This window comes from Pelophylax lessonae (assembly GCF_965119305.1).
Source record: "Pelophylax lessonae genome assembly, chromosome: 8".
Classification (NCBI taxonomy): Eukaryota; Metazoa; Chordata; class Amphibia; order Anura; family Ranidae; genus Pelophylax; species Pelophylax lessonae.
This window is the reverse complement of record NC_138775.1, coordinates 5,236,438-5,262,827: the sequence shown is the minus strand read 5'-3', so window position 1 is coordinate 5,262,827 and position 26,390 is coordinate 5,236,438. Positions and strand designations below refer to the sequence as shown.

At 45.3% G+C, this 26,390-nt stretch overlaps 1 protein-coding gene across 1 annotated transcript; it reads left to right on the top strand.

The window, feature by feature from the left end:
- Positions 1-363: 363 nt before the first annotated feature.
- On the top strand, positions 364-21,052 carry ERP27 (endoplasmic reticulum protein 27). Its single transcript, XM_082264863.1, has 7 exons — positions 364-489; positions 7,510-7,601; positions 9,084-9,221; positions 10,338-10,454; positions 15,181-15,306; positions 16,648-16,845; positions 20,986-21,052. The coding sequence occupies exons 1-7, from the start codon at positions 387-389 to the stop codon at positions 21,025-21,027; spliced, it is 816 nt and encodes a 271-aa protein (XP_082120989.1). The 5' UTR covers positions 364-386; the 3' UTR covers positions 21,028-21,052.
- The last annotated feature ends 5,338 nt before the right edge of the window (positions 21,053-26,390 follow it).

Genomic DNA, 26,390 nt, shown 5'->3' with positions numbered 1-26,390 from the left:
TTACATTTTAAAGTTGGGGGGGGGGGGGGGATTGCCAGATATAGGATCTGCCCTGGGTGCCAAATGCTCTAGGTACGCCACTGAGAAACTATCAAATGACACATGTATGGCCCTTTGAATAGAATTGGAAGTTGTAGGAACTTTTTTGACCAACTCTAAAGTTCTCAGATAATTCCTCCCAAATGACCCGGCTGTACTCAGTGAAAGCCATGTATGAAATCAGCATGGTCTCCACCAATTACCTTTGGCCTGTTATCTCGAAGAGTAGAATGTGAGAACAGGTGTTGTGTTCTCAGAGCTTTAAGGTCTTCGGCATCGTCACCACTTCTCTGTACAATGAGTCACTTCTGAAGACATCGAGCAACGACCGGCCACCACCAGACACAATGGACAGAAGAATAACGTTCTCTACCTTATCCGCCTTACTTCTTCTCAATTTATTGAAGACTTCACTATGTACAGAGGATGGGAACAGCACTTCCATTGAAGGTACATGATATATGATAATGATATTGGGTGTTCTTATTTTTGTATAAATGTGAAAAAACAGATCTGAGTGTAAAAGGTGATGATGCCATGTGGTCTCTAAGAACTGTCCAAACCTCCATCCATCTGAAGGCTCTCCCCTTCAATGCTCTCAGTCAATGATGGGTTCCTTATTCACGGCCTTGAAACAAATTAAAGAGATGAAGAAGAATTGTGAGACTGAGGTGGTTTTTCTAGACAAATCTATTGATGGTTAAAGTTGAGGACCCCAAAGTACACCAAAGGTGTGCAGATGTGGAAATTCATCACAGGGATGGTGGGAACCCCTCATAATGGGCACAGCAGGTGTACAGACCCAGGGACTCAGCACAGGGAAGGTGGGAACCCCTAATAATGGACATAGCAGGTGTAAATGCCTGGGAACTCAGCACAGGGATGGTGGGAACCCCTAATAATGGGCATAGCAGGTGTACAGGCCTGGGAACACAGCACACGGATGATGGGAACCCCTCATAATGGGCACAGCAGGTGTACAAACCCAGGAACTCAGCACAGGGATGGTGGGAACCCCTCATAATGGGTACAGTGGGTGTACAAACCCAGGAACTCAGCACAGGGATGGTGGGAACCCCTCATAATGGGCACAGCAGGTGTACAAACCCGGGAACTCAGCACAGGGATGGTGGGAACCCCTCATAATGGGCACAGCAGGTGTACAAACCTGGGAACTCAGCACAGGGATGGTTTGAACCCCTTATCAGGGCCAGGACAATGGGGTGGGTAGGAGGTAGGGCTGCCCTGGGCGCAATGGTTTATTGCAGGGATGGGGATGCCTTGACCCTAACCCTAAGGGAAGGTGGGGCGCAGTTTGGCATCTTTGCACTGGGCGCTGGATGACCTTGTCCCGGCACTGCCCCTTATAATGGGAACAGCAGGTGTACAGACCCAGGAACTCAGCACAGGGATGGTGGGAACCCCTCCTAATGGGCACAGCAGGTGTACAGACTCGGGAACTCAGCACAGGGATGGTGGGAACCCCTCATAATGGGCACAGCAGGTATACAGACCGGGAACTCAGCACAGGGATGGTGGGAACCCCTCATAATGGGCACAGCAGGTATACAGACCGGGAACCCCTCATACTGATGCATCTTTCACATAAACCAGCTTTTCGTTGAAGTGTAGCAGTCCAGTCCACTTTATTTCCCACTGTAAAAGTATTCACATTCCAGGGAATCGCTGATATCCTTCACCTGTATCCGGCCGCCTGCAGGTTTGCTATCTCTGTAAAACAACATCTGTCTCACTTTACATTACAAAACATCAGGCGGAGGGTGTCAGGTGCAGGGAGACAGATCTGAGGTCCCAGGAGATGAAAAGAAATTATTATAATCGTTCCTCATTAAAACAAAATGGAAAAATGGTGTCCAGGGGGAGCAGACGGCGGCTCCCCCCTCCCCCGGTGCCTCGTTAAGTAGAATTTGTAATAGTAACAAGCGAATATTTTCCGGAGTTTGCCAGGAAATGTCTCCAAGGACCCAGCTGGCCGTTTTCCCGCGGAGGACCGCGGCTGGAATAGTAACAAAGTTTCCTTCTGGTCGGATTTTATCTTCTGTAAAACTTTCCGTCTGACTGAAGGCCTCCAGACCCAGGGAAGGTCCACGCCGGGAACATTCAATGTTCAGTGTCAGGGTTTCCTTCCCTTATCCATCATTATATCACCAAATATATGAAATTGTTTCATCATTTTTAGTGTTTGGGAATTAAAAATAAAATGTGAAAAATGTTTCTAGAATGTTCTTGAAGCCTTCACCCTCTTTTTTATTATGGAGTTATTTAGAGGCACTGTGCGCTGCTATGGCTGACTAGCTGGTGGTAAAACCACAAAGATTAAAATTTATATAAAAAAAAAACAATATATATATATATATATATATATATATACAGTATTTTACAAAAGTGAGTACACCCCTCACATTTTTTAAAATATTTTATTCTATCTCACTGGAAATTTGCTGTCCCCTCAAAATAACTCAACACACAGCCATTAATGTCTAAACCGCTGGCAACAAAGTGAGTACACCCCTAAGTGACAATCTCCAAATTGGCCGCCATTATTTTCCTGCACTGCCTTAACCCTCTTGGGCATGGAGTTCACCAGAGCTTCACAGGTTGTCACCGGAGTCCTCTTCCCCTCCTCCATGATGACATCACAGAGCTGGTGGATGTTAGAGACCTTCCCCTCCTCCACCTTCTGTTTGAGGATCCCCACAGATGCTCAATAGGGTTTCGGTCTGGAGACATGCTTGGCCAGTCCATCACCTTTACCCTCAACTTCTTTAGCAAGGCAGTGGTCATCTTGGGGTGTGCTTCTGAAGGAAATCAGGGGTATCCAGTGCCGAGTAATTAATACCAGACCAATTGAGACTCAGTCGATTAATGGATTTCTGCACTCTTCTTCTTGCCTTTTCCTGTTGAAAAAGAAACAAAAAAAAAAACAGGGCAATATGGACAACGTAGGGCAATTTCATCCAAAAAAACTTCAAAGTAACATAGTCCAAAGTAGTAACCCTCTGGTGTCTCTGCTTTGGACTATGTTACCTTGAAGTTTTCCTGGATGAAATTGCCCTACAAAGTTTTTTTGAGAATTATTTTATTATTATATTATTATTTTATTTATTACCCCCCGGTGTAGATATATCATTATTCACAATGCCCGACGGGCCTGAAAAAATAAAAAGCTCTGGGCAGAGGCTGTGACATCGGTGGGCCAGCATGCATCTGTCGATGACGTCACAGGGGGGCAGTGCCATCAGGTGATGATGCCAGGTGGCCCCGCCCCTTAGCTATTTAAGAACTGTTAGACGGCGGAGTAGGCAGACAGCAAGAGCCTTCAACGTGAGCAGAGCTTTTTTTTTTTTCTTTTTTGGGTCTGGTGGTGCAGCGGGCGTCATGACTGATGATGGATCTACATCGGGGGGCATTGTTTTTTTTATTTTTTAATAAAAGACTTCTCAAAAATTCATGTTGTGTCTTTATTCACTTTTTTGGTGAATGGTTAGAAGTACTATGTATGTACCCCATACTCCTTCACATAGGGGGAGAACGAAATCTGGGGGGCCCCCTTGTTAAACGGGGGTTTCTAGATTCTGAATAAGCCCCCGGGTTGTGGGGAAGAGGCCTTTGTCCCCATGTCCCCATCAACAACGGAGCACCCCCTAATCAGTGTTGGGGTAGTTACTCAAAAAATGTAACTAGTTACTTCTGTAAATTGTAACGAGATTACTTTACTAGTTACTGCATTTGAAAAGTAACTTCACTGCTTATTACTTTACTTTCCTCTTTCTTAATTGCCCGTGTAGAAGAAGATACATGACACTCTTTCTGCATAGAGTTTATTGTATAATCACAGGCTTTGGGAAACATGAGAACAAAACCTGAAAAAACAGAATAAAACATAAAGTGCAACAAAAAGTCATAAACTTCATCCCTCTCTATTCTTCCAAATAACGATTGTATCGCACGGCTTGGGTAACGCAAGAAAGCGCCTTCCTATAGTCTAGTAAAGTAGTGTAGTTACCTCCTATAGCTTAGTAAAGTAGTGTAGTTACCTCCTATAGCCTAGTAAAGTAGTGTAGTTACCTCCTATAGTCTAGTAAAGTAGTGTAGATACCTCCTATAGCCTAGTAAAGTAGTGTAGTTACCTCCTATAGCCTAGTAAAGTAGTGTAGATACCTCCTATAGCCTAGTAAAGTAGTGTAGATACCTCCTATAGCCTAGTAAAGTAGTGTAGATACCTCCTATAGCCTAGTAAAGTAGTGTAGTTACCTCCTATAGTCTAGTAAAGTAGTGTAGTTACCTCCTATAGCCTAGTAAAGTGGTGTAGTTACCCCCTATAGCCTAGTAAAGTAGTGTAGATACCTCCTATAGCCTAGTAAAGTAGTGTAGTTACCTCCTATAGCCTAGTAAAGTAGTGTAGATACCTCCTATAGCCTAGTAAAGTAGTGTAGTTACCTCCTATAGTCTAGTAAAGTAGTGTAGTTACCTCCTATAGCCTAGTAAAGTAGTGTAGTTACCTCCTATAGCCTAGTAAAGTAGTGTAGTTACCTCCTATAGTCTAGTAAAGTAGTGTAGTTACCTCCTATAGCCTAGTAAAGTAGTGTAGTTACCTCCTATAGCCTAGTAAAGTAGTGTAGTTACCTCCTATAGCCTAGTAAAGTAGTGTAGTTACCTCCTATAGTCTAGTAAAGTAGTGTAGTTACCTCCTATAGCCTAGTAAAGTAATGTAGTTACCTCCTATAGCCTAGTAAAGTAGTGTAGTTACCTCCTATAGCCTAGTAAAGTAGTGTAGTTACCTCCTATAGTCTAGTAAAGTAGTGTAGTTACCTCCTATAGTCTAGTAAAGTAGTGTAGTTACCTCCTATAGTCTAGTAAAGTAGTGTAGTTACCTCCTATAGTCTAGTAAAGTAGTGTAGTTACCTCCTATAGCCTAGTAAAGTAGTGTAGTTACCTCCTATAGTCTAGTAAAGTAGTGTAGATACCTCCTATAGTCTAGTAAAGTAGTGTAGTTACCTCCTATAGTCTAGTAAAGTAGTGTAGTTACCTCCTATAGCCTAGTAAAGTAGTGTAGTTACCTCCTATAGCCTAGTAAAGTAGTGTAGTTACCTCCTATAGCCTAGTAAAGTAGTGTAGTTACCTCCTATAGTCTAGTAAAGTAGTGTAGTTACCTCCTATAGCCTAGTAAAGTAGTGTAGTTACCTCCTATAGCCTAGTAAAGTAGTGTAGTTACCAATATTAGTATTGTAATTAGTTACTTTACTTTGTTACCAAAAAAAGTAATGTAGTTACTGTAATCAATTACTTTGTAACTAGTTACCCCCAACACTGCCCCTAATATTCAGGGCATGTAGTCTGGTATGGTTCAGGCGCTCGCTCTTCCCCTCCCTTTCATGACCTGCAGGGCTGCATGCTCAGATAAGGGGCCGGTATGAATTTTTTGGGGGGGGGGGGCCACACCATTAAAAAAAAAAAGGTTGACGGGTGGTTCCTCTCATGGATTGACATGGATTTGGGGGGATTGGGGGAGGACCCCACGCCGTTTTTTTGCCAATATTTTTATTGTCTTCCATGCTTGTTTTCACATTCATGACTCATCGATTTTTAAGGACCCAACCCCCAACAACCAGCTATTCACAATTTGTTAAAGAAAAAAATAATGCAAAATGCATGTAAAAACACCAAACCCCATTAAAACACGTCTGAAAACCGTATCAACCGCAACCGCATAGAAGTGAACCTAACTTTTACAGGTTATTCTAGAATTATTGCTCTCACTCTGACGTTTACAGCAATATCTCACGTGTGGTGCAATCATTGTTTACACATGCGTGCGTGACCTATGTGCACATTTGCCTTTGTGTGTAAGGATGGGGGGACAGGGTGCTTTTTTTTTTCTTTTTGTTACCCTTTTTTTTTTTAATTACATCTTATTGATGCCACAAGGGGGGAAAGGCAGTGACAGGCACTCTTTATGGGGACATCAAAAGTCTATATTAGACCCCTGATGCTTCCCCTGCTCTCCAAGACAGCTAATCAAGCACAGATCATGCTTGATAAGCTGCCGTACTGGCCAAGAAAGGACAGCTCTGAAACTGGAAGTGACAATATCCTCAACACTTCCGGGTTCATTTGACACAGAGGAGGTCAGGAAACCATCCCCCATCTCCTCCATTGGCAAAATGTCTGACCACTTACTATGTTTCTGTGCTTCCCAGTTGAACAGGAGAGCCCGGGAATGGTAGCGGGCAGCAGTGGGGGGGGGGGGGTCACTTTTACAGGAATATTGATTACCCACAATGGTGTGGGGATTATGGCTGTAGCAGGGAGAGCACTACTACTTGGACACATTATGAGTATTGTCAAGGAAACCATCCAGTTGCTTCCGTCAGTATACCGCTTCCACCAGTCTGGACATAGATGCCAGATATTATAGCTGCACCATACAAGACTAGCTGACAATAGCTTAGATGAGAACTGGAACTGTTTATTGAAGACTCACACAGAAGTTATATAACATACAATCAGGTCAGGTGAGCCTGATTACATTATCGTATGCAAAGGAATTTGTATAAAGAAACATAATTATCATAAGTAAGAAACATCCAAAATAAACTATGCTAATCCACCTCTAGCAACTAATAGCTGACAGTGATATAATTAACTTGAGCTAATTAACTAGTCACTTAAACCAGCCTAGGTGGAGGGGACAATTCTAGCAGACAGACAAAAACAATAGGACAATGGGAATACACACCGGGAAAGCACATAATGGGAAAATGATACAATGGGACAAAGACACATAACATCCTAATAAACAGACTATAGCAGGAGACCTAAGTACAATAAACCCATTATGGCAGGAGACCCCAGTGGTCTGAGAGGATTACATTAACATCTATGGATTGCCTGTTTCAGGCATAGAGGCCCCAAATGTGGGTATGGAACCTCCAGTTCCCAGGGTCTGTGTGTTTTGGGGAGACATTGAATCAGAAACAAGACCACTTCACGGATCCCCAGGCATACAGCTTCCAAAGAGTCGTGTCCCCTTAAATGCCGGGGCACATAGTCAGTGGGTAAGAAGCTTGCTCTTAGTCCTCTCCAAAAGACTCTGTCCCGGGTGAGTCTGTTAGAAGTTTGCTGCATGTAGCAATGAAAAATAATGAAAGATATTTCTTAGATTGAGTCCATTTTATTGGGGCGCCTGCTAAGGGGCCATATGATTACCCTCCTGTGGCCCGTTACCCTAAAATTGCAGCCAGAACTAAGGCACTGCAAATCTGCATCTGCAAGTGGTCCATTTGGCAGAGGGGATAGATAGATAAGATAGATAGATAAGATAAGAAAAAAAGATAGATAGATAGATAGATAGATAGATAGATAGATAGATAGATAGATAGATAGATAGATATAGTAAAAATTTCATCATTTTACATTAACAGCCATTAAAATATTTCTCTCTTGCAGTTCCTGAAAAAAAAGCTATAGTGTTATCTGATGTACCTTCAGCCAAAGCGTTCATTGATTCCACTGACATTGCCGTGATCGGCTTTTTTACGGTAATGTACCATTTTTCTGTCCAATAATAATGTATGTGTTTTAGGGGAAACTTCACAGGTTGGGGTCAGTTGTATTTATTTATTTGTATCACCCTCCTAGGTAGGTGCTAGTGAGGACATGGCTCGGTTTGGCGGGGGGTGAGTGTAGCACCCTCCTAGGTAGGTGCCTCCTAGGTAGTCTGCTCGCCAGAGGGGCTGCAGGTAAATCTATATTGCTTTCTGCCTATCAGAGAGCAGGATCGGTTAGTGAGGTCTGCTCATTGTGCTCAGTATGCGATTCATTCAGTCTAGAGAGTGTTTCACACTGGTCCAATAGGTAGGCATGTTGGACAATGGGAGGAAACCTGACAAATAAGTGCATGGGCTTTTGATACGGTCCTGGTGATTTGCAGAGGGCAGATCGCTTCAGTGCATTCTGAGATACTATATAAAAGCCAGGAGCACATGTTCTGTGAGGTCTTTGGCTAGAGAGCGGAGTCCCGGAGGGAGGGGGGCGGCTGCCTCCTCCTCTGTAGAGGTGCCATATGGTCGCAGGAAGTCATCCTAAAGGGCCTGAGGAGTGGTGGAGAGGAGCTGAACCCAGAGGTCCAGGGGAGGTGACTGAGAGGGGAGACATTAGAGACCCTGGGACTACAGTATTGTGAGTAGAGGGACTCGTGTCAAGGGGCCTGACCTGAGGGGGGCCACCCCTGCTAGTAGGACAGTCAGTGGATGGGTGTCAGCCGAAGAGAGAGAGAGGATACTAGGGAGAGTGTCCTGAAGATAACTAATTGTTCATCAGGTCCTCTAAAGGATAAGAGGCTTAATCCACATTCATCCAAAGTGGCAGGATGAATCAACAGCCTGGCTGTTCCAAATCTATAGTAAAGCAGAGAAGATAAGAGTCCTCAATCACTGTGAATAGTTAAAGTTGGAGTATCCCACTATTTCCTTCTCCTATGCCCCATTTTACAATAAAACGCAAAGACAACCAAATACCCCTGGACTGATAATTGGAGTGTGAGCCAAGGAGAATTAAGGAATTGTCTTTACTTATGGTCGTGTGCTGGACACCGGGGAGGACCCACAGAGTGAATATTAAGCACAGCTTGTATAACAGTGTAAATTTGCTGTCCCCTCAAAATAACTCAACACACAGCCATTAATGTCTAAATCCCCAAGCTGAGAAATCTGATAATGGGGGATTCACTGATATTATGGCTCAGCTTCTGTCAGCACAGCTAAAAGCTGAAATGGCTGAATATGAGAAAAATAGAGTGGAGCTCCATCTACTGGTTGAAGTTAGAACTACATAATATTTATATACAACATTTCAAATTTGCCTGATTCAAAAAGATATATAAAATATAAATATATATATTCTTTCTTTTTTTTTTTTAACATATAAATTTTTTATGGGAACAACTTTAGAAAACCTTGGGGATAGTCTCTGATACAGCAAAGATTTCAGGTGTTTTTTTATCTTGTACATATTGCTCGCAGGACTTGGAGGAACCAGAAATAGAATACTTTGAGACTCTGGTGAAAAATCACCCAGAATGGGATTACGGCACGAGCACCAACCCGGAGGTCTTAAAGCACTACAAGATAAAGAGCAACACGGTCACCATCTTCCGCAAGGTAAGTACCCCAACAATGATCATCAAGGCAGGACATTCCTATGTTGAAAAAAATCATATAAGCAGACTTAGGATAGTAAAAAGAGAAACACAGCTATAAAAAAACAATCAGCCAATCAAAGGAGCAGGAAATTAGTTTTTGGGGGGAATTCAACACAAAAAGTGTGAAAATAGCACCTTGAAAAAAAAATGTAGACGGTACCCTGTAGGTGTGATGTTTTTGTTTTTTTGTTTTTTATTTCAATGCTTACAGCACAGTCCAACTTGAAATAAAATGTGAATACAAAGGATAGAAAGTACAAGTTTTTTATTTTCTTTGTGGTATATTTTACTAGTATTTGATGTTGATTTAACATGCAGAATATTTTGACCCTGCTTTTATATTACTGTCCAAAAATCTCTAAATTACAACATAAGCAAAAAAAAAAAAAAAAGAGAAATCAAAGAGAAAGACAAAAGATTTTTAAAAAATGTATTTTATTTATTTATTTTTTTTGCCCTGTCCTTGTTTGTTTTTTGTTTTTGTTTTTTGTTGTTTTTGGTGTATTTTGTTATTTTAATTTTTTAAACAATGTGAAAGAAAGGGGTCCACATAGCAACTTTAAAAAAATGTGAAAAGGCAGTATTTTTTTAAAATTTTTTCTCTTTGTGGTAAATTTTACTGGTATTTTCAGTTTATTGTAAATTGAAAGTAAAAATGCACACAAAACCGCTCTTGGGTGTCTTATCTTATATTCACAGTGCTGGCCCATCTCTCCAAGCTGCCTACCAATTAAAATGTTGGGGATATAATTTTTGGTGGAGGAAGGGTAGTGAGCATGTACACCCTATATATATATATATATATATATATATATATATATATATATTTTTTTTTTTTTTGCCAAGGTACATTGAGAAGACGGCCATGTTAGGAAGGTAGAATAAAGCACCAAAGGATGTTGGCTGCCCCCCCCCCCCCAGTGTTATATTGCTGGCTATGAAAATATTACGGGTTTCCATAAAGAATTGCTGAAATAAAATTCATTAATTTAAGATCATCCAGCTCTGATATAAACTTCTGAAAATTCTTCTGCTGAGTAATCCTGAAGCTTTTTTAATATGTTATGATTTCCAGGCTGACGAATGGAGGGATGACTTGGTGGTGAAAGAAAACGAAGGCATCAACACAGCCAAAATGTACCGGTTCCTCTCCATCAATGATCTGAGGCTGGTGGCAGACTACAACCCCATGGTAAGGTCACAAGGTGGGCTTCTGAGGTGATACGGGAGCCTTGGGTGCAGGAGGCCGAGATCTGTGCACTGCATCCTTTGTAGGATAGGGGGCGCAGTAAGTGAGGAGGGTAGGATAGCTGGTTTAGTAAGAAAGGAGAGTCAGTTAGGGGGTGTAGTAAGAGTGGGCAGTAGGTTAGTGGGTGAAGTAAATGAGAAATGTAAGCCAGCAGGTCAATGAACAAAGAAGGATAGGATAGTGGGTGCAGTAAATAAAGAGAGTATTTATGCAGCTGCAGTAAGGAGGGTAGGTTGGTGGGTGCAGGAAGCTTGAATGGGAGGGTAGTTGGTGCAGTAAGTGAGGTGAGTGGGATAGCAGGTGCAGTAAAAAAAGGTAGGTTTTCAAGTGCAGTAAGTGAGGAGGGTCGGTTAGCAGGTGCAGTAAGTGAGGAGGGTCTGTTAGCAGTTGTAGTAAGTGAGAAGGGTGGAATAGCAGGTGCATTAAATGAGGAGGGTCGGTTAGCACTTACAGTAAGTGAGGAGGGTCGGTTAGCAGGTGCAGTAAATGAGGAGGGTCAGTTAGCAGTTGCAGTAACTGGAGAGGGTCTGTTGGCAGGTGCAGTAAGTGAAGAGGGTTGGTTAGCAGGTGCAGTAAGTGAAGAGGGTTGGTTAGCAGGTGCAGTAAATGAGCAGGGTCAGGTAACAGTTGCAGTAACTGAGGAGGGTCTGTTGGCAGGTGCAGTAAGTGAGGAGGGTCGGTTAGCAGGTACAGTAATTGAGGAGAGTTGGGTAGCAGTTGCAGTAGGTGAGGAGGGTGGGATAGCAGGTGCAGTAAATGAGGGTCGGTTAGCAGTTGCAGCAAGTGAGGAGGCTCGGTTAGCAGGTGCAGTAAATGAGGAGGGTCGGTTAGCAGGTGCAGTAAATAAGGTGGGTCGGTTAGCACTTACAGTAAATGAGGAGGGTTGGTTAGCAGGTGCAGTAAATGAGGAGGGTCGGTTAGCAGGTTCAGTAAATGAGGAGAGTCGGTTAGCAGGTGCAGTAAATGAGGAGGGTCTGTTGGCACTTACAGTAAGTGAGGAGGGTCGGTTAGCAGGTGCAGTAAGTGAGGAGGGTCGGTTAGCAGGTACAGTAAGTGAGGAGGGTCGGTTAGCAGGTGCAGTAAGTGAGGAGGGTCTGTTAGCAGTTGTAGTAAGTGAGAAGGGTGGAATAGCAGGTGCATTAAATGAGGAGGGACGGTTAGCACTTACAGTAAATGAGGAGGGTTGGTTAGCAGGTGCAGTAAATGAGGAGGGTCAGTTAGCAGTTGCAGTAACTGGAGAGGGTCTGTTGGCAGGTGCATTAAGTGAAGAGGGTTGGTTAGCAGGTGCAGTAAGTGAAGAGGGTTGGTTAGCAGGTGCAGTAAATGAGGAGGGTCAGTTAGCAGTTGCAGTAACTGAAGAGGGTCTGTTGGCAGGTGCAGTAAGTGAGGAGGGTCGGTTATCAGTTGCAGTAAGTGAAAAGGATGGAATAGCAGGTGCAGTAAATGAGGAGGGTCAGGTAACAGTTGCAGTAACTGAGGAGGGTCTGTTGGCAGGTGCAGTAAGTGAGGAGGGTCGGTTAGCAGGTACAGTAATTGAGGAGAGTTGGGTAGCAGTTGCAGTAGGTGAGGAGGGTGGGATAGCAGGTGCAGTAAATGAGGGTCGGTTAGCAGTTGCAGCAAGTGAGGAGGCTCGGTTAGCAGGTGCAGTAAATGAGGAGGGTCGGTTAGCAGGTGCAGTAAATAAGGTGGGTCGGTTAGCACTTACAGTAAATGAGGAGGGTTGGTTAGCAGGTGCAGTAAATGAGGAGGGTCGGTTAGCAGGTGCAGTAAATGAGGAGGGTCGGTTAGCAGGTGCAGTAAATGAGGAGGGTCTGTTGGCACTTACAGTAAATGAGGAGGGTCGGTTAGCAGGTGCAGTAAGTGAGGAGGGTCGGTTAGCAGGTGCAGTAAATGAGGAGGGTCTGTTGGCACTTACAGTAAATGAGGAGGGTCGGTTAGCAGGTGCAGTAAGTGAGGAGGGTGGGTTATCAGTTACAGTAAATGAGGAGGGTCGGTTAGCAGGTGCAGTAAATGAGGAGGGTCTGTTGGCACTTACAGTAAATGAGGAGGGTCGGTTAGCAGGTGCAGTAAGTGAGGAGGGTCGGTTAGCAGGTGCAGTAAATGAGGAGGGTCTGTTGGCACTTACAGTAAATGAGGAGGGTCGGTTAGCAGGTGCAGTAAGTGAGGAGGGTGGGTTATCAGTTACAGTAAATGAGGAGGGTCGGTTAGCAGGTGCAGTAAGTGAGGAGGGTCGGTTATCAGTTACAGTAAGTGAGGATGGTCGGTTAGCAGGTGCAGTAAGTGAGGACGGTCTGTTATCAGTTACAGTAAATGAGGAGGGTCGGTTAGTGGGTTTAGTAAGTATGGACAGTAGGTTAGCAGGCGTAGTAAATAAGAAAGAATACGCTAACAGGTATAGTAAGTAAGGAGGGTTGGATAGTGAGTGCAGTAAGTGAGGAGAGAAGGTTAGTGGGTGCTGTAGGTGGAGGGGGGGGAATAGTGGGTGCAGTAAGTGAGGAAAGTAGGTTAGTGGGTGCAGCAAGCGAGGATGGGTAGTTGATGCAGTAAGTGAGGAGGGTGGGATAGCAGGTGTAGTAAGTGAGGACAGTAGGTTTAGGAGGTGCAGGAAGTGAGAAGAGTAGGCTAGTTGGTTCAGTAAGGAGGTTGGATTAATGGGTGCAGTAGGTAAGGATGGTGCATTAGCAGGTGGAGCAAGGATTGGCAGTAGGTTAGTTGAAGCAATAAATGAGGATAGTAGTTAGGTTATGTGCAGTAAAAGAGAGGTCTAAGTTATCAGGTACAGTAGGTGAGGGAGGTGGGTTGGTGGGCGCAGTAAGTGAGGACAGTAGAGTAGGGGCTGTAGTAAGCAAGGACTGTAGGTTAGTGGGTGCAGTAGGTGGGGGGGGGAATTAGTGGGTACAGTAAGTGAACAGAGTAGGGGTGCAGTAAGTGAGAGAAGTAGGTTAGTTGGGGCAGTAAGTAAAGATGGTAGGTTAGCAGGTGCAGTAAGAAGGAGGTTATGGTTAGAGGGTACAGGAGGTGAGGATGTTGGGTTGGCAGGTGCAGTAAGTATGGACGGTAAGTTATTTGAAGCAGTAAGTTGGGATAGTAGCTTAGTACATACAGTAAAAGAGGGGTGCAAGTTAGCAGATGCAGTAGGTGAAGATGATAGGTTGATGGGTGCAGTAGATAAGGAGAGTAAGCTAGTGGGTGCAGTAAGGTAGTACCAATGGGAAACCTAATTGCAGTGTGTACAATTCTGTACTTTAGTTAACACAGATGATAATTTATTATTACAATATTCCCCTTGAGTTCAGTTTTTTGTAACTTTCATATTTTAAATTATTTCTCTTCCATATTTTTAATTGCATAAAATATATAAAGATTTTTATATTGGCCAGTAGAGGGAGCTCTGACAAATATAAAAATCTGGAAGCCTTATTCAGTCTCCCTGCTTAACAACCGCTGAGATGAGAGACACCATCTCCCATTTTCAGACCATGGCCATTAATATAGAATTGCTCCCTTCCTCCATGACCATTAACATGGAGTTGCTCCCCTCCCCCATGGCAATAAAGATAGACGTCCCCCCCCCCCATGGCCATTAATATGGAGTTGCCCCCCCTCCCCCCCATGGCCATTATTATTGAGTTGCTCCCCCCCCCCCTGGCCATAAAAAATTAGTTGCTCTCCCCATGGCCATTAATTTGGAGTTATCCATTCCCCCAATGACCATTAATATAAAGGTGCCCCCTTTGTGCCACCCCTCTCCTGGGAAAGCTTTCCACAATAGTTTGGAGGGTGTCTGTGGAATTTGTTCTCCATGGTGAGGTCAGGTACTGATGTTGAATGAGAAGACCAACCATCAGTATTCCAATCTATCCCAAAGGTGTTCAGTAGGGGCTCTGTGCAGGACACTCAAGTTGCTCCACCTCTATGAGCTTGTTCAATGGCCCATTCCAAAACCCTGGCCAATAATATGGAGTTGCAGCTACAACATCCTCCACTGTTCTTCGAAGACTTTCCACAAGATTTTGGAGGGTGTCTGTGAGAATTTATGTCCATTTGTGAGGTCAGGTACTAATTTTATGTGACTTGGCTTCCATGTTGAGCCTCATTGGGCGCCAAAAAAGACCTGGCTCACCATCGGCATTCCAAATCATCCCCAAGGTGTTCAGTAGGAATGAGGTCAGGGCTCTGCGTAGAACTCTCAAATTCCTCCACGCCAAGTGGGTCAGTGTTTTAACACCTGGCTGGCTGCACCCCCACACCCAAGAGTCCCAATGTTCATAGACGGGTGAAGGAAATATGGACTGGAGAACCACAAAGAACGATCGAAATCCAAAGAACTTCATTCCAATAAAAATTGTCAAAAGCCAACGCATTTCAGAGGTTCAAAGGTGGCTCCTTCCTGAGGGCACTATGGTGGATGTTGGGCTTGGAGTATAAGGATCGAGGTGTTTTGACAATATTTTGATTCCATACCCCAAGTCCACCACAATCCAGCTACTTTTTCTATTCTCAAACCCTGATGAAGAGGAAACCTCAGAAGTCCTGAAACACAAAAGCATCAAATAAAGATTCAGTACAGTCCTTTTATCATTCTTCAGCTTTACTCCCTACTATCCTCCCTGTATCTGACATTTCAAAAGTGATTCCGGCTTACTGTAATCCTTCCTTTTATTATCAGTCTGCGATCGGCCTAATCGCCTGCAAGGTTGAGGTCCACTTGCTCTTCTTCAGTGACAAAGATGTTGAAAACGAAGCTGAAATAATAAAGGAGCTGCGAGAGGCCGCCAATGACCTGCGTGGGAAGGTCAGTAATTCAGTGTGTGCTCCTACTGTTTCCAATGAGTACTTCAGTAGAGAAGAGTTAAATAGAGGAAGGAGCAGAGTCCTCCAGAAGTACAGAGTTTTCCAGGAGAGAAGAGTTAGAAGGAGGAAGGAGCAGAGTCCTCCAGCAGTGCAGAGTATTTCAGGAGAGGAGAGTAGAGGAAGGAGCAGAGTCCTCCAGCAGAGCAGAGTATTTCAGGAGAGGAGAGTTATAGAGGAAGGAGCAGAGTCCTCCAGCAGTGCAGAGTATTTCAGGAGAGGAGAATTATAGAGGGAGGAGCAGAGTCCTCCAGCAGAGCAGAGTATTTCAGGAGAGGAGAGTTATAGAGGAAGGAGCAGAGTCCTCCAGCAGTGCAGAGTATTTCAGGAGAGGAGAGTTATAGAGGAAGGAGCAGAGTCCTCCAGCAGTGCAGAGTATTTCAGGAGAGGAGAGTTATAGAGGAAGGAGCAGAGTCCTCCAGCAGAGCAGAGCATTTCAGGAGAGAAGGGTTATAGAGGAAGGAGCAGAGTCATCCAGCAGAGCAGACTATTTCAGGATAGGGGGGTTATAGAGGAAGAAGCAGAGTCATCCAGCAGAGCAGAGAGTTTCAGGAGAGGAGGGTTATAGAGGAAGGAGCAGAGTCCTCCAGCAGTGCAGAGTATTTCAGGAGAGGAGAGTTATAGAGGAAGGAGCAGAGTCCTCCAGCAGAGCAGAGCATTTCAGGAGAGAAGGGTTATAGAGGAAGGAGCAGAGTCATCCAGCAGAGCAGACTATTTCAGGATAGGGGGGTTATAGAGGAAGGAGCAGAGTCATCCAGCAGAGCAGAGTATTTCAGGAGAGGAGAGTTATAGAGGAAGGAGCAGAGTCCTCCAGCAGAGCAGAGAGTTTCAGGAGAGGAGGGTTATAGAGGAAGGGGCAGAGTCCTCCAGCAGTGCAGAGTATTTCAGGAGAGGAGAGTTATAGGGGAAGGGGCAGAGTCCTCCAGCAGAGCAGAGTGTTTCAGGAGAGGAGAGTTATAGAGGAAGGGGCAGAGTCCTCCAGCAGAGCAAAGTATTTCAGGAGAGGAGCGTTATAGGGGAAGGGGCAGAGTCCTCCAGCAGAGCAGAGTGTTTCAGGAGAGGAGAGTTATAGAGGAAGGGGCAGAGTCCTCCAGCAGTGCAGAGTATTTCAGGAGAGGAGAGATCAGAGTGCTGATTTGTGAGTGAATGAAATCCCTAATGATATATAACACATATACTGTATATAGACTCTGTTGTAGTTACAGAAGGAACATTGAAGGATATAACTCTCTGTAGTATTCTTAGATCTGTTAGTGATTCTGGGGGGTCGATGTGTCATCTTCAGGTTCTCTTTGTGAGGATGGATTTGGGAAAGCCGTACACACAGAAAGTCGCTGGTTTTTTCAAGCTGCAGAAAAGCGACCTCCCTCTGGTAACCATTTATAACACGGACAGCCGTAAGAAACTAATCATGCCACGCGGGGAGATCACAGCCGAGACAGTGAAAGAATTCTGCCAGAAGTTCCTCTCCGGGGATTATACGGTGAGTAAACATGGAACCGGCAACTAATGGTATTCTTTAACCACTTGCCGACCGCCGCAAGTACATATACTGCGGCGGTCAGCCCCGGCCAGGCAAAGTGACGTATGGGTACGTCACTAGCCTGTCACTGGCTTGTGAGCCAATAGCGGGCGAGCGCGCGCCCACTGAGGCGCGCGCCCGCCCCGGCTCGTTCCCTAACAAGTCGGTCACTCGCGATCATTCGCCGGGAAGGGAGAAAGGCAGGCGGCTTATGTAAACAAAGCCGCCTGTCATTCTCCCCTGTGTAAAAATGGAGATCAGACGGTTCTACTATGTAGGACCGTTGATCTCTGTTTTTACACTAGTAGCCACATCCAATCACAGTTAGAAGCACGCCCCCTAGGACACACTTAACCCCTCCCTCTCCAATACAGTTAACTCCTTCCCTGGCAGTGTAATTTTTACAGTAACAGTGCATATGTATAGCACTGATTACTGCAGTAATGTCACTGGTAACCCCAAAAGTGTCAAAAATGTCAGTCAGGGGTCCGATATGTCCGCTGCAATGTCGCAGTCCTGCAAAAAAAATCCCAGATCGCCACCATTACTAGTTTTAAAAAAAACAATAAAAATGACATAAATCTTTCCCATAGTTAGTAAACGCAATAACTTCTGCGCAAACCAATCAAAATACGCTTACTGCGATTTTTTTTTAACAAAAATAGGTAGCAGAAAACAAATTGGCCTAAAATGTTTAAAAAGTTTGATTTTTACTTTTTTTTTTTTTTGAGAATTTCATATAAAAAAATATGAAAAATATTGTTATTTTTTCTATTTTTTCAAAATTGTCGCTCTTTTTTTGTTTATAGAGCAAAAACTAAAAATCGCACAGGTGATCAAATACAACCAAAAGAAAGCTCTGTTTGTGGGAAAAAAAGGACGTCAATTTCAATTGAGTACAGCGTTGCACGACCGCGCAATTGTCCATTAAAGTCACGCCGTGCCGAATCGCAAATTAGGGCCTGGTCTTTGAGCAGCCAAATCCTCTGGGGCTTAAGTGGTTAAATATCGTGCCTGGGGGGTCCTCTTACTGTAAAGTAGCGCATCTGTACGATGTATAGATATTGCTGCAGCAATACTGACATTTCTAAAGGAAAAAATGTCACTTAAACATGCACGCGGCTGTAATGTATTGTTGGCTCCCTGCAATACGGATATAAAAAATAGCGTGGGATCTCCTGTCTGATCAATGTTTATAAACAACGTTACTTTGTATCTCTCTATCTCCTGTCTGATCAATGTTTATAAACAACGTTACTTTGTATCTCTCTATCTCTCTATCTCCCGTCTGATGAATGTTTATAAACAACGTTACTTTGTATCTCTCTATCTCCTGTCTGATCAATGTTTATAAACAACGTTACTTTGTATCTCTCTATCTCCTGTCTGATCAATGTTTATAAACAATGTTACTTTGTATCTCTCTCTCTCCTCTCTGATCAATGTTTATAAACAATGTTACTTTGTATCTCTCTATCTCCTCTCTGATCAATGTTTGTGTGCGAGGAGGGAAGCTGCAGAGAGGCAGAAGGATGGAGCAAATTACTATATTACACCTGTCTTGTGTACATTGATGATGTTCTATCTGATGTGTGTAGCACATCCACTGTCCACAACTGGTTAATATTTGACAGCTTTATTCATCCTATTTTAGTACTATGCTGTGAAATAGGTTTTTAGCAGAGATGAGATTGCACACACATCTGATTAACTGCCCCCCCCCGGGCTATGAACACTCTGACACGAGGTAGCTCCTCAGTACATCTTCCTGTAGATCTGAAGGAACAGATTTTGCTTGTTGGGTATCAGCTGATGTCCTCCAAACATCATAATATCATCTCTTTGTTCTCACATCGGATATCCAGCCGAGGATATTTTTGGCCTTCTTCTATAAACACTCATATACAAGTCACACGGGGGGTCTGATATATTTGAGAATTTCTTCCAGGAAGAGGCAGACAGGAACCTCAGGAAGTGCCGCACTCTGCCAGAGGGAACAATTCTGGCACACACACAAAATCAGAGGAAGCCAGAAACAAGCGAGTGCAGATCAGAGAGACAAATAGCCGCAGCATACAAAAACAGTTTATAATTTCCAATACAACCCCCCCCCCCCCCCCCACACCACCACCCCCACCACCACCAATTTTTAATTTTTTATGTGGGGAAGACAATCCGACAGCTGCGGCAAAGATTGAACAATCACATTTACTACTCAGCAAATGTGAAAATGCTTTATCCTAAATTCAATGCCTCTTTGGTGACTTTTTTGGTGTTAGAGGTTATTCCTCAGGACCCTTAGAGGAGGAACCTAGGATAAACTAATACTTCAAAAAGAAACATTGTGGATAGAGCGTCTTAACGCTACCTATCCACCAGGGATTAATGAAATACAGTCTTTTAAGCCTTTCTTATAAATTTATCCCTAGAGGGTTAATAAGCCTCAATGAGGAGTTATTTCATATACTTTGTATTCAGGATAGACCGATATGGTTTTTTCAGGGCTGATACCGATATTTTGGCCATCGCATATTGGTATCGGCCGATATTGGCCAATATTTTGTACATTTAAAGTTTTGAAAAACAAAGACAATTTTTGGCACAAATAGCATTAGCTAGAGGACCATACAAAGTAGGGATGGACCGATTATTGGCAAGGCCGATATATCGGGGACCGATATGCACTTTCCCCAATATATCGGTATCGGCCCGGGAACTGGCCGATATTGCGGATATTTTTGTGACGTCATTCTGCCTTCTTAGACCGCCTCCTCGCCTTGGACAGCCTCGTCTGGAGTCTAAACTAGTCTCGCGGGAGTGTTATCACAGCCATACACCCACCCACAGCAGCCCGTTGCCAGACAGAGACCCACATCCACAGGCCCTGTACCAGCCAGCCACAGGCCCTGTACCAGCCAGCCACAGGCACTGTACCAGCCAGCCACCCACAGGCCCTGTATCAGCTAGCCACCCACAGCCCCTGTGCCAGCCACCCACCCACCACAGGGTGCCAGCCAGCCACCAACCACAGGGTACCAGACAGACAGCCACCCACAGACAGGGTGCAAGACAGCCAGCCACCCACGGGCCCTGTACCAGCCAGCCACAGGCACTGTACCAGCCAGCTGCCCACAGGCCCTGTACCAGCCAGCCACAGCCCCTGTGCCAGCCACCCATATACTACAGGGTGCCAGCCACCCACCACAGGGTGCCAGCCAGCCAGCCACTCATCACAGGGTGCCAGTCAGCCAGTCAGCCACCCACCACAGGGTGCCAGCCAGCCAGCCACTCTGTGCTGGTTGGCACCCTGTGATGGGTGGCTGGCTGGCACCCTGTGGTGGGTGGCTGATTGGCACAGGGGCTGTGGGTGGCTGGCTAGTACAGGGCGGATGTGGGTGGCTGTCTGGCACCGGGCTGCTGTGGGTGGGTGTATGGCTGTGATACACTCCCGCGAGACTAGTCCTGACTCCAGACAAGGCTGTCCAAGGCGAGGAGGCAGCCTAAGAAGGCAGGATGACGTCACAAAAATATCCACAATATCGGCCAGTTCCCGGGCTGATACCGATTTATCAGGGAAAGTGCATATCGGCCTTGCCAATAATCGGTCTATCCCTACTTTGTGTGGTCCACTAGCTAATGCTATTTATACATACAGTATGTTCATACTGAAGTGTCCTCTGACCTCTGGCATTGATTTGTTGATCATCTAATGAGGATTTTGTGTGTTAATAATGTACTATAGTTATATTATTTTTGTTTTCCAAAACCAAATGTATGTGATTCTACTATTATACTGCGATCGTCAGAAGCAGGAGAATTTATTTTGGGTTGTTCTTTGGTGGTAAATTATGATAATAGCAAGAAATAAACAGCTAAATTTAAATAAAAAATTATTTGTTTTTACTATTTTGGGCCAGTTTTCCTTTGATTAATAAAAAAAAAAAAAATGCAGTATAACCCACCTGGATGCACTGAGTAGCTGTGAAGATAAGTACAGTCTTACTAACACATGTCAAAGTTGCAAAATTGTGCTTAGGCATTAACATTTGTTTCATCCTTGTGTGAGAAGGGGTTAATTTCCTTACTTACTTTCTCTTACAGGAGGAAGAATTGGAAAGCAACAGGGAGAAGATAGAACTCTGATATTTATTAAATACGCGGAATTTGTCCCAAACTCTTTTTACCAATAAAATGATATTTTTACATTTCTGAAATAAAAAGGTTTCTTTGTCGGTAATTGATCATTGGATGGAGCCGCAGCATTATTATGTAATTGTGTGCAGTTTTATGTACTTTGAGGGCCAATTCACACTCTGCCGATCGAAACCATGGGAAGAATCGCCACGATTCTGCCTGCGATTCCAAATCTTGGGGCAATCGCAGAAAAATGCGCGACACACATTTGGGTGCCATTATCCTTCACTGGCACCCAAAAAAGCGATGCGATTCTGCCTTGATTATCACGCAACAGGATCGCACTGCAATCACAGCAAACCACGCCTTTAAAAATCCCATGAAACGCGTCGCCCAAAAAGGAGCGGGAGCTGTGTAGGGGAGGAAAGGGGGGGGGGGAAGTGAGAGAGACCTCTAGCACTGTCTGCAGCCCCTGTCTGTGGGAAGGTGTGTGTGAAAAAGACAATACAGTACCTTCCATGTCAGCGGTGGGTAGGTCCCGTTCTCATAGCTGGATGAAGACAGGTCAAAGAGCTGCTCTTTCCAGGGGATTTGTTTGCAGGAAGATGCAGCCGTCCCTGGCTGCTTGCACCTGCTACCTCGTTCTTCAGCCTGGTCAGCCTGTCCATTTGTCCTGGGAGGTCTTCAGAGCTCTTCTCCTCCCAGCCTGGAGAACTCCAGGGCAATCGGTCCTGGCCGCCCTCACTGCCTTCCATCCCCGCCACCGCCGCCTCCTGGAGCCTGGTCCTGTCCCGCTCCCTGTACCGGTTGCCACCTGACTTATTTTCCATGCTCGCCCAGGGCATAGTTGACAACATTTAAAAAAATTTCCAGGGACACTTTGCAGCACAGCTATCAATTACCACACCCACTTCCCTGAAGCTCCGCCCATGGTGCATAATTAATCTCGCCTACTTATCAGATTATAGAGTCTACTCAATATAGAGAGAATTACAGGAAATTATAAAGGGAATTTCAAATTTAAGGCCACAGTAGCAGAGTTGGAATAATTCTCCCATTCAGCTGCACTACTTCTGCATAACATTTATGGGCAGCCGATTAACAGGCGCTTCCAGGGACAATATAAATTACCTGGGACAGGCTCCTATTTGCAGGGACTGTCCAAGGAAAAAAGGGATGGTTGGAAAGTATGCCAGGGCAGCACCCAATTGGTCAGTCTGCCCTGGGCCACAGAGTGCCGGTGGGGTGAGGCAGAGTCCTCAGGCCTCGACAGGGAGCTGCCTCAGGACTCGGAGCAAGTAAGTCATTCACTATTCGGCGATGCGATGCCACTCGCATAGTGAACGATCGGGAGGCAAAGAGGCAGCTGCTTTGCTTGGGCCCCCCCCATGGACACCCTGGTGCGGTCTGCACCCCCCTGACCCCCCTTGTGACGCCCCTGTTGGTCTGTGAAGAGCAATCAGCATTCAAAACACTCAACAGGCGGTGAGGAGGTGTTGTATCTCTTGTTAAAGCGGAGTTCCTCCCAAAAGTGGAACTTCTGCTTTAAATAGTCCTAACCCCCTGACATGCCACATTTGGCATGTCATTTTTTTTGGGGGGGGGGGGAGCGGGTACCTAGTTTTGACAGGTACCCGCGCCCACTTCCGCTCGGAGCGCCACGGCGCCCTGAGCGGAAGTTCTCCTCTCCCCTCCCTCCCTGCAATCTTCTGGGACATGTCAGAGGTCCCAGAAGATTGCCGGCCAATCACGACGCATAGCGCAACTCGCGCATGCGCAGTGCGTACCCGGCTGTGAAGCCACAAACTGTCACAGCTGGGTGCCCACATCAGTGATGCCGGCGCCGCAGAGCAGAGAAGGAGAAGACGGCGCATCGCTGGACCGTGGGACAGGTGAGTGTGCGGTTAGGCTGGAACTCCGCTTTAAAACCCCATTGATCGCCGCACTAGCGCGCCTCAACCGTGTGCATTGTGCATGGCTGCCAGATGCTTGCAGAGCAGCCCTATTAACGTGCAAAATGCGACAGGAGGTACAGTTGGGTCCATATATAGTGGGACACAGGCACAATTTTTATACCTTTGTCTCTTGTTGCCACCAGAATTAAATTAAAACAAAACAATCCAAATGACTTTGAAGTGCAGACTTTCAGCTTTAATCCAAGGGGTTGAACATAAATATCAAGTACACCCCCCCCCCCCATTTTCAGGGACTCAAATGTAATTGGACAAATTAATATAATCATAAATAAAATGTTAATTTTTAATGTTTTGTTGACAATCCTTTACTGCCAATGACTGCCTGAAGTCTGGAACCCATGGACATTACCTTTCACTTCGGTATTTATAAATGACGGATCGGTGCTGTAAAAATAGTGTAAGGTTACAGCTTTTCCTTCTCTATCTAGTAGTAGTTAGTTGGGCCTCATTCCCACAGGCGTACTTCTTACTTATGTGTATATTTATGGGATTCCGGGAATTATTGTTCTTTTATTTGGGTTCATATGTAGAATGGCCACTAGAGGGGGCTCCGGTCTACCAGAGATGAACAGAGAGCTGCGTGGGATAGAAAATAATAAATCTGTACATTCTCATATAGTATACAGCAAAAACTTTCCAATCTCAGGAATCATAAACTACAATGTGCCTTTGTCTACACCTCGGGGTACATTGGTGGTCAGTGGGAAGAATGTTCCTTACATTGGTGGTCAGTGGGAAGAATGTCCCTTACATTGGTGGTCAGTGGGAAGAATGTTCCTTACATTGGTGGTCAGTGGGAAGAATGTCCCTTACATTGGTGGTCAGTGGGAAGAATGTCCCTTACATTGGTGGTCAGTGGGAAGAATGCCTCATTTATAGATAGCTAAAAATATCTTTGATGTCATTAGTTACTTATTTGAGAGACAGAAATCATTAATTGTTTAAAGCACCTCTAGCAACCTCTGCTGAGTTCCTGGGTCTGTACCCCCGCTGTGCCCATTATGAGGGGTTCCCACCATCCCTGTGCTGAGTTTTCAGGTCTCTACACCCGTTGTGCCCAGCATGAGGGGTTCCCACCATCCCTATGCTGAGTTCCCAGGTCTGTACCCCCACTTTGCCCATTATGAGGGGTTCCCACCATCCCTGTGCTGAGTTCCTGGGTCTGTACACACGCTGTGCCCATTATGAGGGGTTCCCCCCATCCCTGTGCTGAGTTCCCGGGTCTGTACACACGCTGTGCCCATTATGAGGGGTTCCCCCCCATCCCTGTGCTGAGTTCCCGGGTCTGTACACTTGCTGTGCCCATTATGAGGGGTTCCCCCCATCACTGTGCTGAGTTCCGGGGTCTGTACACCTGCTGTGCCCATTATGAGGGGTTCCCACCATCCCTGTGCTCAGTTCCGGGGTCTGTACACCTGCTGTGCCCATTATGAGGGGTTCCCACCATCCCTGTGCTGAGTTCCCGGTCTGTACACCTGCTGTGCCCATTATGAGGGGTTCCCTCCATCCCTGTGCTGAGTTCCGGGGTCTGTACACCTGCTGTGCCCATTATGAGGGGTTCCCACCATTCCTGGTGGATTGATTTGTATTCTGTATTGCAGAGAATATAACAGGAGGAACTAGGGCACAGAAAGGTAGTTTAGGACACCCAATATTCCCAGGTGGGCAGGAGCCCGGAATTATAGCCCTCATGCATGCAGAATTGTGATCTGAACATCTGGAGATGCAGTTTAATTATCTCTATCGGTATCAAACGACCTCGTTAATAAATCTGCACCTCTGTTAGGAAAACAGGAAATGTTGGAGCGCAGCGTCCACCTTCCCCCCGCTGACCCCTCACCGGTGCTGGCCTGCGTGGTTCACCACTGATGGTTGGCAGGAGGACTTGGCAGGCAAAACCTTCGACAAACAGGGATGTGAAAATATTTTTATACACCTCGCACTTTGCTCTCATTTGACCTGTAAGGAGGACCATTCTCCGATCCGTCTGCAGACCAGACGCTGACAGCAATGGCGGCCATACATGCTGGGATTTTTATATCTAATCAACATGCGATTCGATCAAAACAATGAAATCTGCAAACAATCGAGGAGCCGTAACTTATTTCAATCACTTTCTTTTGGATTTGATAGCGAGTAATCAGCCAGGGGGGATATGATTCAACATTCAGCATTAGTCGGGAGCACTGAGGTATTTAATTAGTGAATAGACACGTGCACGTCATTTTCTTACCAATCAAACCTGGGATGAAAGTTTCTGTATTTGGAGATTCAAATCTTTCCAAATGTCCAAGTAACGACAGTAAAATATTTCAATGAATCCAAAAACAATTATAACGAAACAACAAAATAATTTGTTTCATTCGGATATTCGAAGCATCCAAAGTAACGAATGATTCAAACTGATTTATAAATAGCTGGTTGTTAAGGAGCGGGCAGCCGCCATGTCCTTAGCAACTACGACTCATCTGCTGTCAGCGGGCTTCCCTGCTGACAACAAAATGTAAACAAAAGAAGAGCCAACATTAGAAAATTAAATGTAGCACCTTTCTAGGTAGGTGCTAGGGAGAGAGTATAGTTTTAAACTCTGTCTGCTTACCAGACATGGGCGTCCGCAAGAGGGGGCAAGGGGGGGCAAGTGCCCCCCCCCCTTCCTGGAAAATTCCTGGCCTGCTCTAAAAGGGGAATCTATGGGGACCCTGCTCTAAAGGGGGATCTATGGGGGCCCTGGCCTGGTTTGCTCTAAAAGGAGTTCTATAGGAACCCTGCTCTAAAGAGGATCTATGGGGGACCCTGGCCTTGCCTGCTCTAAAGGGGAGATCTATGGGGACCCTGGTCTGCTCTAAAGGGGATCTATGGGGATCCTGTCCTGCTCTAAACGGGGTTATATTGGCTAAATATATATATATTCTTTTCAGGGAGAGCCTGGAGTACCTGTTGCAGGAAAACCTGGTAGCACGGGGAATATAGGGGAAAAGGTAAAACTAAAGAGGGATCTATGGGGACCCTGGCCTGCTCTAAAGGGGGAACTATGGGGGACCCTGGCTTGGCCTGCTCTAAAGGGGGATCTATGGGGACCCTGCTCTAAAGGTGGATCTATAGGGAGCCCTTACCTGGCCTGCTCTAAAGGAGGATCTATGGGGGTGAAAAGGGGCGGAGCATGGGTGACCTTAAAATGATGCCCCCCTGAAAAAAGTTCTGCGGACGCCCATGTTACCAGAGGGGCTGCAGGTATTGTTTTCTGCCTATCAGAGAGCAGGATCTATTATTGAGGTCTGCTCATTGTGCTCAGTATGCGATTCATTCAGTCTAGAGAGAGTTTCACGCTGGTCTATGGGGAGGCATGTTGGACAGTGGGAGAAAACCTGACGAGTAGGTGCATAGGCTTTTGATACA

Excerpts from the sequence above, each read along its gene's own strand:
- ERP27 (XM_082264863.1), top strand. The coding sequence starts at position 387 with ATGGACAGAAGAATAACGTTCTCTACCTTATCCGCCTTACTTCTTCTC. Across the intron at positions 7,602-9,083 it reads CCGTGATCGGCTTTTTTACG|GACTTGGAGGAACCAGAAAT; the intron begins GTAATGTACCAT and ends TATTGCTCGCAG. Across the intron at positions 15,307-16,647 it reads CCAATGACCTGCGTGGGAAG|GTTCTCTTTGTGAGGATGGA; the intron begins GTCAGTAATTCA and ends TGTCATCTTCAG.